Genomic DNA, 20,304 nt, shown 5'->3' on the forward strand with positions numbered 1-20,304 from the left:
GGCTTCTGGCCCTCCCCGGCCAGAGCCCCCTCCTGCCATCCCCTTGCTTCATCCTTCCCAGTCCTCCCATCCATGTTCGTGCATCCTGACCGAGACTCAAGGCTGCCTCTCGGGGCGCATCGCCAGCCCTGTGTGGTTAGGGGCAGGACGTTCGCAGCTGCTTGGGCCTTCCCAAGAGCTGGACGAGGGCAGCCTGTGGCCATCTGCACCTCCTGGCCCACGGCTGGCTCCTCTGGTGTGCCCACTCCCTTGACCCTGGCTGCTGTGAAGATCATTTCATCAGAGAAGTGGATACATTGTACAACTAAGCGACAAAGACACATTGTGCAACAGGAGGGATATAGCCAGTATTTTATAATCACCAGAAATGGAATATAACCTTAAAGGCTGAGAATAAGATACTGTAGACTTTGAGTCTCTAGAAACATTTTTACAATTTAGGCAAATCTGCAAGTCACCATTTCCTTTTAAGTTGCCTTGTAAAAGCCAGATCACGGCAAAGGCTGTCTCCCTAGAGTTGGGCAATGGCATCGTCATTGGTGCTAAAGTTAAGGCTGACTAGACCCTCAGTACTGGCAGATTACAGCTGCATATTGAGCCACTGGTCAGCAAACTACGGCCTGACATCTGTTTTGTAAATAAAGTTTTATTGGAACACAGTCGTACTTATTTATTTCTGTATTGTGTATAGCTGTTTTCATGCTTGGGACAGAGACGTTATGGCCCGCAGTCTAAAGTATTTGTCATTTTCCTCTTTGCAGAAAACGTTTACCAGCTCCTGCTTTAAAGTGTTCTGTTGCGATTTTGAACCTTTTGCTATTTTTTACAAGTTTATTTCATTGAAGTATAGTTGATTTACAGTGTTGTGTTGAATGCCGCTGGACAGCACAGTGATTCAGTTACACATATATATATTTTCCATATTCTTTTCCACTAGGATTTATCACAGGGTGTTGAATACAGTTCCCTGTACTGTACAGTTTATCCATTTCGTGTGTAATAGTTTGCATCTGCTAATCCCAGGCTCCCAATCCCATTCCCCCCGAACCCCCATCCCCCTGGGCAACTGCAAGTCAGCTGAGCCTTTTACGATTGAAGAGATCATGTATGGATCAAATAGTATTTCATGGGCAAAACATAGTTAAAAAATAGGCCCTCTTATCAGGGGTGGTATACAATCTGTAATCAACCCTGGTCCCAAGCAGTTCTTCTACTGGAGATGGGCTGAATGAACGCCAGCTTTGGTAGCATGGGGTTGGGGTTGAGGGAGGTTGAGCCACACAGTGAGGGAATGCCCTACAGAAATTTGATTTCCACATCCTGAGGGCTAAAAAAAAAAGTTTCTGCACCAGCTGCTGTCCCAGCTGTGCCAACATCTGGCTTGAGGGGCAGGTACACAAGCATTTGGTAGCTAATTAGGTGTTGACATGTGCTGAATTTCAGTGACACTTATTTGTTAATATACAATTGTATGACAAACAGAGGGTGGAAAACTCTATCCACAGACTGTTTTTCTCTAGAATGCATCACCGGTCCACTTCCTGGTGAGAAGGAGGAGCTTTAGCATCTCCAGCCATGGATCCAGCTAACCTACTGTACCAGTCACTGGCAGGGAAGGAAACACGCCTTTAATTAAGCAGCAGGAGCATCTCATTTTAGTCTAGAGAAGTTCAGTCCCTGTGTCTCCATGTATTTCGGTGATCTGCTCGGTTTGTTAGCATGCAGAGATATACACAGTTCATCTAAACATCTTGCAAAGTCCGTAAGTCACATTCTAGATGTTTTCTGTAAATTACAATTCCCGGTCGATCAGTGCATTGTACTGACTTTGGAGCAGGGTGAAGCATTGTGGTCTTGGTAAAGAAAACTGCATTTTAAATTAAAAATAAAAAACCAACAAGAAAGTTCTTTTTGGTATTTTTCATGGTATCAAATCATATTTCAAAAAATCTCCAGATAACCATGGTTTTCACCTTCAGCTCTGGACAAGAACATGAACTGTTTATGAAAGTGTGGAGAACTTTGGTATAGACTCCAGGCTGTTAAGACCACTCAGTCGGAGGTGTCTGACCGTGCCAGCCTGGACATCTTTTGGCATGGACATCAAGCAAGTCTCTCTCTTTGTCTCCCTTCTGCCCCAACCCAGCCCTCAAGTCTGGATGACAGAAGAGGCAGCCGCCCCCGGTCCATGGTCCGATCCTTCACCATGCCTTCCTCGTCCCGGCCTCTGTCCGTGGCTTCTGTCTCCTCCCTCTCATCCGACAGCACCCCTTCCAGGCCTGGCTCGGATGGGTGAGTCTGGCTTAGCAGTGGGGAGGGGAGGGGAGGGCTGGAGGGGTGGCGAGGAGCTCTCCAGGGTCCCGGGTTTCTTTCATCACAGTTGAGAGGATTTCTGAAACTCAAAACTCCCTTTGAAATGGAGATCATCCAAGACTTTTAGAACCATGGTGCCACTAAGACTTGTAGGGTCTTAGGAACTTTCGAGAACAATCTCTCGCTTTGGGCTCCACTTCCATCAAACTATAAAACCTCAGTGGGTGTCTGGTCCTTGTCAACAAGTCCCGGAACGGTAAACTGCCTTCCTTGCCGGCGGGGTGCTTATGCTTTCAGCCCTTGCTCACTTCCCAGGTGTCACACCAGGGCAGGCCTGTCAAACTTCCCTGAAAGCTGGCAGGGCCACTTTCTTGCTGCAGGATCTTTTTTGAGACCCAGTGTTGCTCTTGAGCACGGGATGGCACAAGCCCCTAAGAAGGAAACAAGAATGGAACAGACGAGTAAACATTTTGTTGCACTCCCACTGCGTCTTCTGCAAAGACAGCCTCGATGTTGACGTTTTTGTGTCTTGAGTGAGTAGCCTACATGTAAAGCTTGTTCTGATTATACAGAAAGAGAAAAACATCACATGCAGTTTAAACATCCGAGAACTTCTCATTGTTTTACTGTCGAGTCTGCACAGCTGTGTGTTTGTCCAAGTCCATTGGGTTTATAATCCATCATCTTATCAAACCCGCAGGCTCCTGGCCCCCGTGACCCGCAGACACAGACTCCCAGAGCACCCCAAGAGACAGCTCCAACCCCAGTGCCCTTTGCAGCCAACAGCTCGCATGCCCAATGGAGGAGGGAAAACTGTTCCCATGTCTTTTTTTTTCCTAACAGTAGTTTTTGTCAGTGTCTGCTACTTAAGGGCAAATCCATATGGAAATTCTCAATTTAGAGGTATTTAAATCAAGTGTGCTTGTCACTTAGAGCAAGATTGCTAAAGAAACTTAATTCAACTTCTCCCCAAGTAAATCCCCAGGCTAGTTATGAAAAGGGTTTTATATTTCCAGGAACGTAGGGGTGAGAGCAAAGAGTGAGCTAGAGGTTTTAGATGGAAGGGTTCCATCCTGCACATGAGGGGAAATCATTGTCTTCTCCCCTGGAGCCATATTTGTTTAACCTTAAACTAGAAGGCGTCTTTATTAGAGCCCAAATTTTTGTTCATTCGTAGGGTTATCACCCTTAGCTACCTAACTAATGTGGAAGAAGTGAGACTTGGTCTCAGATGGCATTGGTGATGTGCAGAGTAAAGTTCACCCTGTTGGCAGTTGTCTCTCATCATATGAAACATTTATAGCTCAGCCTCTTCTTTGGTTCTTTGTGTCCTTGTCTGAATTTCATAGCACAGGTTTCACCCCGAGCTAAAAGATGTCCATTAATCCTTTATTTCCCTACATTAATTGTCTCAAGTTCTGTAAAACCTAGAATAAAATCATGAAGGTTTTTTTTTATTGTTGTTTATAAGAGATGTAATATTTAACACCTAATGGATGTTGATTTATTGCTAATTGCATATCCAGATGTCCCGAAATGCCTTCATAATCAAAGTCTACACTGGTGTATTTCATCAATCATCTTCAAGTTTTTATTATGAAAAAGTTTCACGGGGAACAAAATAGCATAATGAGGCCCTGTGCCCATCGCCTCTGAGGCAACTTCAACAGTGATCACCTCCCAGCCTATCTTCTTTCAGTCTGTGTTCCACCCTCTCACTCCTCCATATTATATATGAAACAAGTCTCAGGCATCATATGATTTCATCTGTAAACATTTCAGTGTGGATTTCTAAATGGTAGGAACTTAGAAAAAGAAAAAAAACTCCCTTTAGCACAGGTGAAAAATGAACAGTCATTCCATACCATCATCAGATATTGGTTTTAATTTCCAGCTGGGTCATAAATGCCTTTTTTTTTTTTTTTTTTTTTTTTTTTTAGTTTATTTGAAACTGATCCAAATAAGACTCCCACTTTGGAGTGGGCTACCATACCTCTTTGCATACATGCTAAATCACTTCAGTTGTGTCTGATCTGAGTCTTTGCAACCCTGTGGACTGTAGTTCACCAGGCTCCTCTGTCCATGGGATTTTCTAGGCAAGAATACTGGAGTGGGTTGCCGTGCCCTCCTCCAGGGGATCTTCCCGACCCAGGGATCAAACCCGAGTCTCTCACATCTCCTACATTTCCAGGCGGGTTCTTTACCACCAGCACCACCTGGGAAGCCCTGCCATATCTCTTTAGTTCTCTTTTAATCAATAGATTTCCTCCTTCCACTCTCTTCTTTTCATTTCTCTTCCTTGTAATTTATTTGTTGAAAACTCCAGGTTGCTGCTGGTGCAATCCAGATTTTTCTGACTGCATCCCCGACAGTGTTATTGACTGTGACTCCCTGTCCCTCCTATTTCCTGCAGGTTGGTGGTCCCATCTAGAGACTTGTGCAGATTCAGGCTTGATTTGGGGGCAGGATGACTTCACAGGTTCTTCCATTCAGAAGGACATTATGCCTGACTCTCTCTCTTGCAGTGATGTTAGCAGCTATTGATAATCAATGCCTGCATTCAATACCATTACAGTTCAAATCCCGCTGCCCATCCAGTTTTTTCCCTTTTTTTAACAAAAAGAAGGAGATATGATTCTTTCTCTCAGCGACCAGCATCTTCGCTGGATTTGAAATGTGCTTCTCTGAATGACCCAGCTCAGCCTGGACGCCCGTGGTGCCGCTCTCAAGTTAGGGAGCCAAGCTGCTAGAATGGTCTTTTGATTAGAGCAGTGCTTTAGTTTCGCGTGTCCTGTTCACAAGTAAATTTGAAAGAAACCACAGCTAGGATGGAAATGCAACCAGCTCTCTGAGTTGCCTTCTCTTACAATCATTCTCCCCTTGAGGAAACCAGTTTACTCTCCGGCTGTTTCGGGAAGTCAGGCTTGGAAGGTCGCAGTGAGGACTGGGGGCTCCCATGGGCTGGCTTGGGAACCTGGCCTCTTATCCCACATTACGGGGGCTGGAGTTTGCCCTCCCAAGGGGCTGGGGGCCTGCCTGAACAGCTCGAAGGCAAGGAGCTTCCATGAACCCTCTCAGCTGACCATTTTGCTTCTTTTTAACCATATAGGAATGAGATGTGGACCACACTTTAAAAAACACTCTAATCAGAAATCACAGTATGTGCTGTTTCTCCTGTAGGACTGTATGACTCGCTTCTTTGAAGAGGTCACATCTCTTTTTAAATACCATTTTCATTTCATTCTGTGAATGGGGACGTCCAGTCCACGGTGCTCAGAGGCTGTGGACCCTCACCACTAGGTGGCAGAGCTGAGACCCAAATCCTCCTTCTCAAGCTCAGTTCTTGGCTGAAACTCTCAGGGCAACTCCACATCCCTAGGAGCTGGAGTTGGCTTCTTTCTCACCGAGCCACCAAAGGCTTTCGAGTGGAAGCTCCCTGTGTACCAATACAGACATCTCTTTGCATCAGCACCTACCTATTTCTCCTCTTCACTTTCGTAAATATTTCAGTGTGACTCTCTAAAAAGTGAGAACTTCTTTTTGGAAATAGACCTCAAATACCATCCTCCGGCCATAAATCAACAATAACCCCTGAATATCATCATCCCATAATCCAATCAGGCTTTTCGTTTAAGTGTTCTGTTTTTTTCCCCCAGTTTGTTTTTATTGAGATGCAAGACCATCACCATGGCAATCAATAATAAGTATCTTAGGTGGCCCTTGAGCTCCCTTTCAAAATTATTTCTTTCCTTGTAAAGTTGGGCGGTTCCCAGACAGCACCTGATTCATTGTGAGTGACTTTACATGGATCCGCAGGGCAGAAAGCAGCAGTTTCTCCTAGAAAGACATCATTGATTGAAAAAAAAAAACCACAACGTTTTCTTTAGGTTCGCTCTGGAACCCCTCCTGCCAAAGAAAATGCACTCCCGGTCCCAGGACAAGCTGGACAAGGATGACCCTGACAAAGAGAAGAAGGACAAGAAGAAGGAAAAAAGGAACAGCAAGCATCAAGAGATATTCGATAAAGAATTTAAACCCACCGACATTCCCCTGCAGCAATCTGAGGCTGTGATCCTTTCAGAAACGGTAATTTCACAGGGAGCTCTCGGTAGCTGCCGCGGGGGGCCTGTCTTTGCTCCACATTTTGCCGAGGGGTCTGTCCATCAGATTTCACTGAATGGGCTGTGAACAGTCATTTGAGAATCCAGGGTCTCTCGCATCCCTGCCCTTGTGTAACCGATGCTCCAGCAGACCGTCTCCCTGGAGGATGCTGGTCTTTCCCTCCATCCCCCCATCTGCCAGGGGTCGGGAGGGGGCCAGCCGTCAGCGAGACCCACAGGATTCTAGGGTCTGCAGCGAAGTGGGACTCGCTCATCAGACACCCAGACATCTCAGGAGATGAACAGGGTGCTTGTGTCATCAGGAAACAGTAATTCCAGGCCAGCTAACGCCATTTCCCCCACCCGCTCCTGACCAGAAATTGCTAAGCCAGTGTTCTGCGGGAGTGTTATAATCTGCTCAGCTAGAGTCCCAAAGCCCCTTCCCGCAGGTTCTGCCAGCCATACGCGGTTCCATGTTATCCTCCTAGCCTCATCTGTTCCATGCTTAAATCCCTTGGCCATCTTTCACAAGGATTTGGGGGGACTTAACTCGTGCTGGTGAGTTGACATTAAAAACGGATCCCAGGGATTCTCGTTCATTCCAGAGACCAGGGTGTGTGGCAACAGGGAAACCCAAGGGGCACACTCTCCTCCCAGGCCTGGGCCGAGGGGGCGGGGGGCGGGGGGATGCCAGCTGATGCTCCCAGCAGAGTGTCGCAGTGTTTGGAGTCTGGGGACAAACTGAGGACAGCTTATGGGGTGAACTTTATTCAGAACATGCTATTAGTAGACTGGAGACAAAGCAAAGAGGAGGCTCTCGCAGGCCATCAGCTTCAAAGGTTAAGTTGGGCTTGGAGCTACCACCTCCTCGCAGTGGAAGGCCTTTTGCCTCTACAGTGCCCAAGAATGTGCCCGCCCTGGGCGGAAGCCCCCGACCCCTGACCCACCCTGGCGGTTACTGAAAGTTGCTTATCAAAGGGCTCAGGTGGGACCAATGTTTAACAAGACACACTTCACTGCTTGCTTATATCTTCAGCACCAGAAGGCGTGTTTCATCCAGACCCTGTGTCGTGGAGACCAGCAGTCACGTGCTGCCTGGGTGTCTAGAGGAGAAGGGAGACCCCAGCCCACACATGGTCTTCCTGCAGGCGAATGCTCTGGCAAGGCCTTTGGACAGAGCTCTGACCGCATCTGGGCTGTGGTGTTTCATGGCAGAAGCAGGCGGCCCAGGGTGTGGGGCTCGGGGAGGGACTGGTCAGCGGCCAGCACTCAGATGTGGCCTCACGCCGTGCGGTCCAGAGGTTTCTCATGACGCCCCTTCCCCCACCCCCCGTGGGCTCTGTCCCCTCCTCTGGAAAGCTGGGAGGCCAGCAACACTGCTGGAGCGGGCCCGCGCCCTCTTCCTTCTCCCGAGTGTCCAGACGCCCTCCCTGGATGGGCAGACTGACAGCAGCAGTTTGGAACATTTACTAAGTGGAGACCGCGTGCGAGTCTGTCATACGTTTCTCCTTAGGCTCTCCTTTAAGATGGTAAAGCGGGGGGCCTCAGAGAATTTGAGCCAAGTGGCAAAGTTGATCCGAATTAAGTTCTGAGACAAGAAGACAGAGGATGTGCCGGCTTCGGCCGTCGTCACAGTATAAGTTCTGTCCCTCCCCACGGTGGTCCTGCTGTCCTGCAGAGACAGGCTGAGTTCAGCCCAAAGCGCTTCCCCCACCCCCCCAACCACAGCGGGCCCGGGGACCCTCAGAAAACGCACTGGAGCCCACCGAGGCCAGAGCATAGGACCTTGACCCCTGCTGTCGGCCTCTGAGGTGTCTCAGAATAGCCACAGCTGCTAGGGGCCAGGCATCCTGGCTTCTTGCCGGAGGCAGGCTGGCTATTCTTGGTCCAGCCCAGGTCCCAGTCTGTCCTCTGGGTGACAGGTGCTGGCAAGTCTGTGGGTCCAGCTGGGCACCTGGAGTTTCCTGTTCAAGCCTCCGTGTGCCCCTGACGGGCCAGGTGCTGCAGGACAGGGCAGGTCCGCCGGGGGCAGGGGTCTCAGGGAGGGAGGGTGACTGAGGGGCAGCCACAGCCCCTTCCCCAGGGTGGTGTCCTGGGCCCCGGGGGTTGCTGCGCTCTTGGCACCCACCTGCCCCCCCCCCCCCCCCCCACTTCTGCAGAGGCTTTCTCTACTTCCTCTTTGAGGCTGAGTTCAGCTTCCTACCTGAATTCGCATCATCAGCAATGTCATGACCTCTAGCTGAGCCTCTCAGGGCCTGGAGCTAGGGAGGGGCGGGCTCCATGTGCCATTTGCATCTCACCAGTAAACCATCCCCTGCCCCCTAAGCTGTCAGGATGTGCCCTGATGGGAAGGGAAGGATGGGGAGAGCACCCTGAATCCATCTTCAGTCCCCACACACATGCGCCCAAGGGGAGCCCCCGAGCTCAGCCAGGCTGTCCCAGGCCTCACACAGCAAGTGGGCTTTTTCTGCAGGTGAGTGGTGCCGCCTGGACTCCACAATCTGCTTTGTTGGCATAGGACAGTTCCAGAAGCCAGCCTGTTGGCCAGCATCCCCTCAACCGCCCTGCTTACAAAAGGACTTAAGCCTTCCTCACCTCCTTCCAGCCTCCAGGGAGGCCCTGCCTTTGCAGACCACTCAGAGAAACACGCTGCCACCCACCGGCTCTGCAGCTAGCCCGGGGAATCAAGCCCCAACACCACGCCCGAAGCCCTGCCCTCCTGTCCTGCCCATCCTGGGGCCGAAATCTTGATTCTTCTTTGTCAGCTGGGTTAATAACTGTCCTCGTAACTCCTACCTGAGAGTGTTTGAACTGCTTGTGTTCCCCCAGACCTAACAATCTGAGACCAAGTTGTAAGACGTAGAGAAATTAAAATTCCCATTGTTACAGACACGGGAAAAGGCTTAGCTGGTTAAAGTCAGGTGCATCTGAAAGTCAGAGGTGGGGAAGACAAATGCAATGAGAAGTAGAAAGAATTCCTATTCAGTCACAGCATAGCGTGAGAAAAGAAAGAGAAGGTGAATAAAGGAAATCCTTTAGCAAGTTTCTAGGCTTTCACACACCTGCCAAGAAAGACCAAGACATTAGTCCCCTGGGGCGTTCTGGTCACTGCGCAGGTCATTGAGTCCACTCCCGACCCGGTGGGCCTCCCCCACACCCAGTGCCCGCATCACATTCCTGTTCAGGAGACCTGGATGTGACATCCCCCCCACCGACTGTGTACGGAGACTGGGGTGAGGCCTGGGTTAGTTTGCCGGGACTGCTAGAACGGCATCGCACAAGCTGGGCAACTTCAGCAGAAGCTGATGGTCTCACAGTCTGGAGGCTGGACGTCCAAGGCCAAGGGCCAGCAGGGCTGATTTCCTCTGAGGCTGTGCGGGGGAGTCTGCTCCAGCCTCTTGCCCAGCATTCCCCTCTGCCCGCATCTCTGCCTTCATCTTCACATGGCCCTGTCCCATGCACTTCTGTCTGGGTCTGAATCTCCCCACTTTCTAAGGACACCAGTCACACTAGATCAGGGTCTGCTGTAACAGCGTCACCTGACTTTGACCGTCGGCAAGACCGCATTTCCAGATGTGGTCATCTGTGCCAGTACTGCAGGTCAGGACTTCCACAGAGGAATTGTTGAAGTGGCATTAAGTCAGCCCAGGTGTCTGTTCAGGGCTCAGTCGCTCAGTCGTCTCCGATTCTTCCTGACCCCATGGACTGTAGCCCACCAGGCTCCTCTGTCCATGGAATTCTCCAGGCAAGAATACTGGAGTGGGTTGCTGTGCCCTTCACCCGGGGAGCTTCCCAACCCAGGGATTGAACCCGCGTCTCCAGCGTCTCCTGCATTGGCTGGTGACTCTTTCCCACTGAGCCACCCAGGACGGACCCTAACCACGTGCTCTCTGTCCCTCCCACGCAGATCAGCCCCCTGCGGCCCCAGAGACCGAAGAGCCAGGTGATCAACGCCATGGGGGGCGAGCGGCGCTTCTCGGTGTCCCCGTCCTCCCCGTCCTCCCAGTCCACGCCACCCCCGGTCATGCCGAGGGCCAAGCTCAGCTTCAGCCTGCAGTCCAGTAAGTGAGACGTCGTCCCGCGCGAGTTCCTGACGTTGCGCTGTGACCCCCCCACCCCCTGCTGAAGGCTCTCACTTCAGGCCAGCTTCTTCTCGGTCCAGCAGCCGCAGAGAGTGTCGGTGAGGCCTGGACTTTGGGGAGCGTCCCCCGGGACTGGAGCAGGTCAAGCCACAGCTGAGTCCCGGCTTCTGTGCTCCTTGGGTGGGCCCTGCAGGACCTGGCTGGCGCTCCGGACCTCCTGCGTGCTGGGGGCCACTCGAGAGCACGTGGGGCGTCCCCCACTTCGTGTCATGAGATAATGCAGCCCACGGGGGCTGGGGGAGGGGTGTGCAGGAGGAATGGGAAGGAAGGAGCCCTTCCAGGCCATGCTGAGGGTCTCAGGGTAGAACTCACCTTCCAGTTCTGCCCGGTTTCTAGGGCTGCTCGGCCTAATTCCTGCGGACTTGGTGGCCCCAAATATCAAAAGGTTATTCTCTCATAGTCTGGAGGCCAGGAGTCTGAAATCAAGTTATCGACAGTCCTGCTTGCATCTAGTGCAGGGGTCCTCAGCCTCCAGGATCTAATGCCTGATGATCTCAGGTGGAGCTGATGTAGTAATGATAGAAATAAAGTGCACAGTAAGTGTAATGCCCTTGAATCATCCCCACACCACCCCCGGCCCCATCCCCGCTCCATGGAAGAGAAACTTCTTCCACGAACTGGTCCCTGGTGCCGCAGAGGTTGGGGACTGGCGTTCTGGTGGATTCCCACAGTCCTCGGAGCCCCTTGGCTCGCATCCTCTTTCCTCCAGTCCTCCTGCCTCTCTTCACAGGCTGTTTTCTCCTCTTCTTATGGGAGACTTCAGAGGGGGTTCAGGGCTCCCCATAAATCCAGGATGATCTCATCTCCAGATCCTTCTGCAAAGACCCTCTTTTCAAAGAAGGTCTAAGGTTCTGAGTGTGCGTTCAGTCATGTCCGACTCTTTGCGACCCCACCAGGCTCCTCGGTCCGTGGGATTTTCTGAGCAAGTATACTGGAGCAGGTTGCCCTTTCCTCCTCCAGGGGGTCTTCCCGACCCAGGGATCGAACCTGCAGTCCCCTGTGTCTCCTGCATCGAAGGCGGGTTCTTTACTGCCCACCCACCTGGGAAGCCCTCTGACGTTCCGAGTCCATGTGAATTGTGGAGGGATGCAAGTGGTGCCCGCGTTTCCACCCCTGAAGTCAGGCCAGCCAGGGAGGTGACGTCCTGGCAGGAAGGAGGTGGCAGGGACTGAGGATGGCAGCGGGCGAGAGAGCCAGGAGCACCCACCATCCTCCCCGTGGCCGGAGACGGGGCGGGGAGCCCGGCCCTGCGCAGTGGTTTGTTCTGGCCGCCAACAGTTGTCCCCAGCTCCTGCTTTCTTCTTGCTGCAGCCATTCCCAAGACAGTCTGTCTGGTCGGGAGTCAGGGCTGCCACTTGTTTGAGCGTCAGGGAACCAGGCCTTTCTGAGTGTTGGAAGAGAGACAGTCTCCTGACAGGTATCCTAGCTTCACTTCATACATCCTTATGCTGTAACCAGAGATCTTCCAAAATATTTTATTGATTTTTTTAAAATAAATAGTTAAAAGTGGGCACATTGCCGCTGCAGTGGAGGACACTTTGGTGGTCCCTTGAAATTAAACATAGATTCACCACAACCTCCAGCAAGCCCGCCCCTAGACAGTCACTCCAGAGACCTGGACGCACGGGTTCAAGCAGATACCTGAGTGCAATTTGTACCCTTAAAAATGATTAAAGTGGCAAATTTTAAATAAAGGCCGAGTAACAGCAACCAGCCAGCCAGTCAGGAGAGCGGTCATTCCATCAGAGGCCACCTTCTCGGGCCTCGATTTGACCGCATGGCCTCCTTATCAGTTGACACCCCTCGTCCCAGGGAGCACGTTCCTAATGAATGATTTTCCGTCAGATGCATCATCGGGTAGGACACCCACCAACAAAAATGCCCATTTCTCTCTTTAACATAAAAGGCAATGATTTCTTAAGAGTCTCAACAAAGGCTGAGAAAATAGATTGCCCTAATGATCTCTCCTCCCTTTGAAAACGACTCCTTTTTGGTTTACTTTAAAAAAAATCAATGCTGCTTCCCTTTGGCTTATTTAAAGCAGTAGTCACAGCAGCAGCTGCCGCTAATGCCGGCCTTTCGTAGGATCGTGGCTTTTCCTGTTGTGAGTTTTGACAGGCAGGTGGGCTGGCTGTGAGCTGTGTTGTTGGACTCAGCTGAGTGCGGCTCCCTGTAGGAGGCTGGGGCAGCGACCTGGCGGACTCTGAGCACTCCAGGCGGAGGTGGTCCTTGTGACCCCCGAGCTGTGTAGACGCCCCCAGGCGTGGCAGTCCAGGAGGGACCAGAGGGGTCCCAGGTGGACATGGCTGTTTCTCCAGTGGTCTGGTCCACCCTTTAAGCTCGGGGTTCAGGCATCCTGTGCTTGTTCTTCTGGAACGTGCCGTTGGAGGGGACGCAGCCCCGGCCTCCTCTGCCCCCTCCCACTCTCTTCACTGCCTGTTGACGGGCATTTCTCGGGGGCAAAGTGTTCCCACTACCCTGCCGCTCCCGAGAGGGCACGAAGCAGCTGTGCGCATCAAGCCCAGGGGGAATGGGGGCGTCGTTCTCATTCTCCCCTTTTCCAGGTTTGGAGCTGAACGGCATGACCGTGACCGGGCTGGAAGTGGCTGAAGTTCCGCCCCCTCTGCCTCTCAAAGGCACCAGCACGGACTACGGGACCTTGACCGAGAATCTGGACTTGACGGGCTCGCCAACGCCCCCGCCCCCTCCTCCTCATCAGAGGGTAAGTCAGGGCTCTGGAACGCGGAGCCGTCCTCTCTTTCCCTCCACAAGACAGGAGCTCTTCCTTCTTTCCTTCCTGATCTTGGCGTGCTTACATCGGGCAAGCCAAGGCTTGATTTCCAGGAAAGAGGTGGCGGTGGTTAGAACGCAGATGTGTGTGGTCTGGGGTCCTGTGTCATCACCATGGGAACGTACATTCCCAGGGGGACCGTGCAGAGGGGGTAGAATTCCAGCCGGTGGGTCCAGGGGCCAGTCTTGTGACCTTGGAGGTCGTTGCCCTTGAGGTGCAATTCTTATGAAAGTTTGGTTTTGAAAAGTAGCTTTTTGCATGAAGACGTTTGTCACTGTAAGAGGCTGGCTGATGCCACACGTGCGGGACACGTCATGCTCCTGGACACTGCCCTTGCCCTGAAGAAGGCCTGGTCCCAGCTGTTCTTGCAGGCAGCCTCGCTCTCCCACTGGCCGTTTGTGGGTGGGGTGGGTGCTCACCACAGAAACTGTAGAGGAGCTCGAGATTTGGCTCCAGCTGGAGCGCACCCCAGCTCCTTGAGGTCGCCCATTCCTAGCTCCGCCTCTAGCCCTGAAACCTCTCCCCACCCTGTTTAGCTTCGGGGTGCTGGCTGCCACCAGCATGATCAGCCAACTCGGGCCCTCCTAAGCATCCGTCCTGAGGCTGGTCCCCTCACAGAAGCTGTCATTCATCTGGTCTGATGTGTGCTCCCTGCTCGGGCCTCTGGGCCTGCCTGTTGATGCAAACATCAGCTAAAACTCGGAAAAAGCCACTTTCACCCGCTGGCAGCTCTAGAAACATTCTTCTGAGGTCCCCCACCTTCTCTCCTGCTCCTCAAGGCCGTGGTCACTCGGGCAGCTCTGTTGTTGGCTGGCCTGGCCACATGCAGAGGTCAGCGTGTGCCTCTGAAATGACCCCACGGTGGCGGGAGATCCGTCCAGGTTCTTCCTTCCCCCGGCCACTCTGTTCACAGCCTGACGAAATGAAAGCCTCGCGGGCTGAAGGGTAAAGCATCCTCGATGATGTGGTCGGTCAGTCTCCATAAAGTAAGTTACGCAGCAGCAGGCTCCTGTGGACGTCGGAGACGCGAGGTGGTTATATGTGGCCCAGGTTCTTTACGTAACAGCAGGTGTGGGCTTTCTTTTTCCCCTTCTAAAACAATATAAATCCTATATCCTTCTTTTTTTTTAATGGAAACTTTCTCACAGAGTTTCTTGCAAGTTTATTCTCTTCTTGTGAGAGGAGTGAAAGAGAGGGGATTTATTAACAGTGTATTTATTTGACTGGGCTTCCCAGGTGGTACCTCGTGGTAAAGAATCCGCTTGCCAGTGCAGGAGACGCAAAGACTCGGGTTCAATCCCTGGGTTCGGAAGGTCCCCTGGAGCAGGAAATGGCAACCCACTCCAATATTCTTGCCTGGGAAATCCCATGGACAGAGGAGCCTGGCAGGCTCCAATCCATGGTGTCGCGAAGAATCAGATAGGACTGAGCGACTGAGCTCACCACAACCTCACAACCCTGCATTTATTTGATTGCTGCTTTTGTGTGAGAAAACCAAGTAAGCAGTGGGGCTTCGTGTTCAGTGCTGAAGGAATGGATCGTCCTTCCAAGGGACTTTCGGATCAGCTCTCTGTCCCTCGAGATTCCATGATGGGGAACCAGCCCTGGAGAAGAGGCCAGGCAGCTGGAATGGTTGGTAGCAACTGAGACAGTGTAAGCTTGACCCTTCCCGCAGGTTTTAACTACAGGTTAGGATGAAAGGAGACCCAGGGAGCCGAGTGAGAACGTTGATTGGTTGGGGTGTTGTTTTCCTAGCAGCGGAGATAGCTGATTCCCTCGCTTTTCATACCTGTATTTTACTGGAAAAACAAGAATGCCCTCCGGGTCTCCCTACACTGAAAACTCTGAGCTTAAAAGTGAGAGCAAATCCATTTTTGTTACAGATCAATTCGGGGGAAACATTTGGTGATCTCAGTTTCTGCGTTGTGTTGTTTTTGTTTAGCCGCTAAGTCATGTCCAACCCTTTTGCGACCCCATGGACTGTAGCCCGCCAAGCGCCTCTGTCCTGGGATTTCCCAGGTGAGAATACCGGAGTGGGTAGCCACTGGCTTCTCCAGGGGACCTTCCCCACCCAGGGATCAAACCCGTGTCTTCTGCGTTGGCAGGCGGGCTGTTTACTACTGCGCCACTGGGAAGCCACCACAGCTGTTAGTGGGAGGGCAGACACACACCAGCTTTGGCTCCGTGCGTAAAGGCGTTGTGGATGCCACGCTGTTGATCACCCTCGCCCTTGGTCTCCTGTCTGACTCGCCTGCAGCAAGCGTGCGCCTTCAGGATGCGGGCCTGTGGGCCAGGGTGGCATCACCCGGGTTCCAGGGGCGCCTCCCTGGCAGGCCCTGAGATCTGCTGTAGTCTTGCGATCGCTCGCCCTCTGTGGGTGCTGGTCCGCAGCCTCCTGTCACCCCCACCGAACACCCTCTGGCTTGGCGTCCGCTCTGTAGCTGTGGCCACTTTGAATCGTCCTTTCTTTAAAGATGGCTCACACTTGCCCACACCGTCTACTTCCACACGTAAACAAGCAACCATCTCATCAGACCTGGAAGTCAGTGTTTCTTTTGACCATTCTTTTTCCTTTTTAGTAATTATTATTTAAAAATAGTCGTTTATTTATTTGACTGTGCTGTTTCTTAGTTGCAGCACACAGGCTCTTTAGTTGTGGCATGCGAACTCTTAGTTGCAGGATGTGAGGTCTAGTTGCTGGATCGTGGATAGAACCTGGGCCCCTTGCGTGGAGATCGAGGAGTCTTAGCCACTGGACCACCAGGGAAGTCCCTCTTTTGACCATTCTTACCGTGTCTGGGTTGGAAAGACCCCCTGGAGAAGGAGATGGCAACCCACTCCAGTGTTCTTGCCTGGGAAATCCCCTGGACAGAGGTGCCTGGTGGCCTACAGTCCATGGGGTCGTAAAGAGTCAGACAGGGCTTAATGACCGAGCACTACAGATGTCTTCTTTTACCTCTCTTGTTACGATGTCTAAAAATCATTATATCAGTTCTATTTTCCACCTTGCCTCTCTCCTCTCTGTTAAGCCCTGGGTCACTTTAGTACTTACTTGTCTGCGAATTAGGAGGAACTCGGGTGCTGAGTTAGATGCTGCTTTGTCACCGTCCTGCTCTTGAAACGACTTTTCTCACGCTGCTGGACGTGCGCCTGCCCTGAGAGGCTGTTAATAGCGCTCTCTCACCTGCAGAGGACGGTGCGCTGTGGGCCCGTCTGCTTTGCTCTGCCTGTGGCTCGTGCCCACTTATCCTGGTCTGTGTATTTGTCCGTCTGCTCGCTCACTCGTTCATTCATTTGTTCACTCACTCGTTCATTCACCTAGCTGGTCAACATGTGACCTCACGCTCATGCCACATGCCCGCCGAGAGCAGGGCATGAGCTGCCTGTGGTCATTCACACCCTGGCAGGTCCATTCAGTGTCTCCTGTCACCATTACAGTTGTAAATTCATTCTTGAGATTGAAAGGCAAACTGTGGGCTATATCCAGCCAGCCACCTGTTTCTGTGAAAACAAAAAAAAACAAAACTAAAAAAAATTTTTTCATTGGAATATAGTTACTTTATCATGTTGTGTTCAGTTCAGTTCAGTCGCTCAGTCGTGTCTGACTCTTTGTGACCCCATGAACTGCAGCACGCCAGGCCTCCCTGTCCATCACCAACTCCCAGAATTTACTCAAACCCATGTCCATTGTTTCGGTGATGCCATCCAACCATCTCATCCTCTGTCGCCCCCTTCTCCTGCCCTCAATCTTTCCCAGCATCAGGGTCTTTTCCAATGAGTCAGCTCTTCACATCAGGTGGCCAAAGTACTGGAGTTTCAGCTTCAGCATCAGTCCTTCCAATGAACACCCAGGACTGATCTCCTTTAGGATGGACTGGCTGGATCTCCCTGCAGTCCCAGGGCCTCTCATGTTGTGTTTGTTTATATTGTACAGAAGTGAGTCAGCAGCACGTGTACACACATCCTCTCCTTGTTGGATTTCCCTGTGCTGCTCATCAGGTTCTCATTGCTGATGTTCAGTCACTCGGTTGTGTCTGATTCTCTGCAACCCCGTGGACTGCAGCACGCCAGACTTCCCTGTCCTTCTCATTAGTTATCTATTTTATACACAGGAATGTCTGTGTGTCACTCCCAACCTCCCAGGTCATCCCACCCCAGCTGCCCCTCTTGGGGTCCGTACGTTTATTCTCTACGTCTGTGTCTCTGGGTCTGCTTTGCTGACTGTCTGTAGCATTGGAGCACAGCTGCAGCCATTTCTTGATAAACTGTGCTTTCTCCATGAAGAGTTTAAACATCCCCCCAACCTTGCTCATCCCTATTATTTACTGATGCAGAAGAGACTGTGGGAGAAAACCTGTTTTGTCAACAGGTCAGGGGCATGGTGGCCCCAGGAGCCGGTGTGGCCCAGCCGACCCTCTCTTGTGGGGCCTTTCCATTTCTGCGAGCATAGCAGGCCTCTCGCCCAGCCCCAGAAAGCACCTCCGAGGACTTGTTTCTCCCTGAGCATCTTTAAGGGATGTGAGGAAGGACCTGTGGGTCCTCTTCCCAGGGGGCCTCAGCTGTGACGTGGCCAGGCTGCCTGAGTGGCCCTGGGTCCTGCATTGCCCCCCTTCCCCTGTTCTTGACCATTTCAACTGCCCAGTTCTGAAACTAGTCCATTTTAAGGCGCCCCTCGATCAATAGCACATGGCTTTAGAACCACCCCAGGTGGCTCAGTGATGAATCTGCCTGCAGATCAGGGCCTGGGCTCTATCCATGGTCTTAGCAACTAGATCCCACATCCTGCAACTAAGAGTTCGCATGCCACAACTGAAGATCTAACAGGAGATGCTAGAGACATGGGTTCGATCCCTGGGTGGGGAAGATCCCCTGGAGGAGGAAATGGCAACCCACTGCAGTATCCTTGCCTGGGAAATCCCATGGACAGTGGAGCCTGGCGGGCCACAGTCCATGGGGTCGCAAAGAGTCAGACACAACAGAACATGCAAGCATGCACGATTAAAACCACCACCAAAGAGCAGTGGCTACACTTCTCAGAGGCTGTTCAGATGTCTGATGTGTATGCTTTGTGAAAAGTGCTTCATCAGAGGCCCTGGAAAGGCCTGTGGCCACCAGCAGCCCTGTCCTAAGAGTGGTGACCTGCCAGCCCCAAGTCACGGGGAGAGGACGTTCCCACGCAGGGCTGCAGGTCAATCTTCTCTTGCCCCCACCCGCCAGCCCCCTACCAGGTCAGAACCTCCTGGAGACCACGTCTCTCCTGCCAGAACATCAGCAGTAAGCTGTCCCCTCGTTTTCTGTCTTCCAGCATCTGCCTCCTCCTCTGCCCAGCAAGACCCCGCCGCCACCCCCTCCCAAGACGACGCGCAAGCAGACCTCAGTGGACTCGGGGATCGTGCAGTGAAGCCACGGCATCCCCCGAAGGGCGAGCTGGCATCCTTCCCCCTCCCTCGCATCTCCTCCCACATCTGGCACTTACCTCATGGGGCCTGTGATCTGACCTTTAGTGCAATTGCTTTTCCCTAACAGGATTTCGTCTCCAGCCACAGGGTGAGCGGGCTTTAGCATCACGGAGCAAGGAAGCGGGTACAGGCCCAGGACATGCGGTTGTGTTATCAGCGTCTGAGTGTGTCCATCTTGAAAGAGCCTAAGTCTTGCCCAAAAGCCCTTACTTTCTGTGCCAGATGACACATTAGCAAAGAGCCCAGTTGACCTGAGCTGAGTACAGGAGGGCGAGTTTAGAACTGCGTACTAACAGCAGACAAGTCCTCAGCTCCCCGCCAGACCCCAGGTGACCCTCCCAGGCTGTCTCATGGAATGCTCCTGGCTGCATCTGGTGGTGTGGCTTCCTGTGGGCTGGGGGCTCCTTCCGTCTCCATCAGACAACCACGGTCAGCCCTTTCCGGGAAGTTCCTGCTTTCCCTTGGTATAATTTAAAATAGGATACTTCTCTGCTACTGAACAGTTACTAATTTATGGAGTGGAGACACCATTAAAAATACTGGATCAAGTGGAAAAAATAAGTATGAGTGTAGGAAGATCCATTTTCTCTCTTCTTAAAAGAAGGATATGTAGACTACAGGCGGTGGTTTTAATTGGGTGAATTCTTCTTGTGCTCATTCTGTACAGAAGTTTGTATATATGAGGGTCTTTAGAACTTGTTTTAATTTTTGTGGTCCTTCTGTTTATTGTCCTAGGCACCCACAAATGATTCTCAATATGTGTTCTTAACTTGTAACTGAGGGAAGTGTAAAAAAGAAACACAAATTAAATTTTCTTGTTTTTTTTTTCCCCCAAAGCGCAAGCCCTAAAAATGTTCCTGGACAATGATTTAAAAAAAAACCAACTAACTTTGTATAACCTAATATTTTATTCTATCATCTATATTTTTTTATTGACTATAATCATGATATTCTTCTAGTAGGCTCAAAAGTTAATCATTGACAACAAAAAATAAAATGTTGTTTAAAAAGTCTGTGTCTGACATGCTATGTTACTATCCCCTGATGTCTAATATAAAAGCCACTGCTTATATTCTGCTGCTGACTTAAAAAAAGAAAATGCCCATCGTGAGAGTTGGAATTGTGAGTTAAGTTTTATTTGGGGCAGAGTGAGAACTATAGCCCGGGAGACAGGGCCTCAGATAGCACTTCAGAGACTGCTCCAAAGTGATGGCGGAGGGAGGTCAATGGAGTACGTGCAATGAAGCACGTGTTTTTTGCAGGAGGTTTCTGCTAGTCACGAGGAGCAGTGATCACCATGAAGGATTTTAGTGCTTTTCTAGAAATGAGAAGATACAAGAACTGGGCTCATAAAATCGGCTCCTGAAAATATCTTAACTATCGGAAGAGCTGTTCTGCCGTTTTTCCCCAGAGCACAGAGTGCCTCATTTCTGCTCTCCACCCTGAACTCTTTTCAGGAAGTGTTGAAGGTCAGCAGCTGCAGCAGCACCGACCTGATT

At 51.4% G+C, this 20,304-nt stretch overlaps 1 protein-coding gene across 2 annotated transcripts in view; it reads left to right on the top strand.

Moving 5' to 3' along the window:
• DOCK1 (dedicator of cytokinesis 1) overlaps positions 1-19,818 on the top strand; it is a 545,853-nt gene extending 526,035 nt beyond the window's left edge. For both annotated transcript variants that reach the window (XM_070470415.1, XM_070470416.1), the window contains exons 48-52: positions 2,147-2,292; positions 6,201-6,399; positions 10,321-10,474; positions 13,120-13,277; positions 18,652-19,818. In XM_070470415.1, the coding sequence (XP_070326516.1) occupies positions 2,147-2,292; positions 6,201-6,399; positions 10,321-10,474; positions 13,120-13,277; positions 18,652-18,747 (753 nt within the window). In that variant the 3' untranslated portion in view covers positions 18,748-19,818. The remainder of the gene's footprint in view (positions 1-2,146; positions 2,293-6,200; positions 6,400-10,320; positions 10,475-13,119; positions 13,278-18,651) is intronic.
• Positions 19,819-20,304: the final 486 nt, after the last annotated feature.

This window comes from Odocoileus virginianus, chromosome 7 (genome assembly GCF_023699985.2).
Source record: "Odocoileus virginianus isolate 20LAN1187 ecotype Illinois chromosome 7, Ovbor_1.2, whole genome shotgun sequence".
Taxonomy (NCBI): domain Eukaryota; kingdom Metazoa; phylum Chordata; class Mammalia; order Artiodactyla; family Cervidae; genus Odocoileus; species Odocoileus virginianus.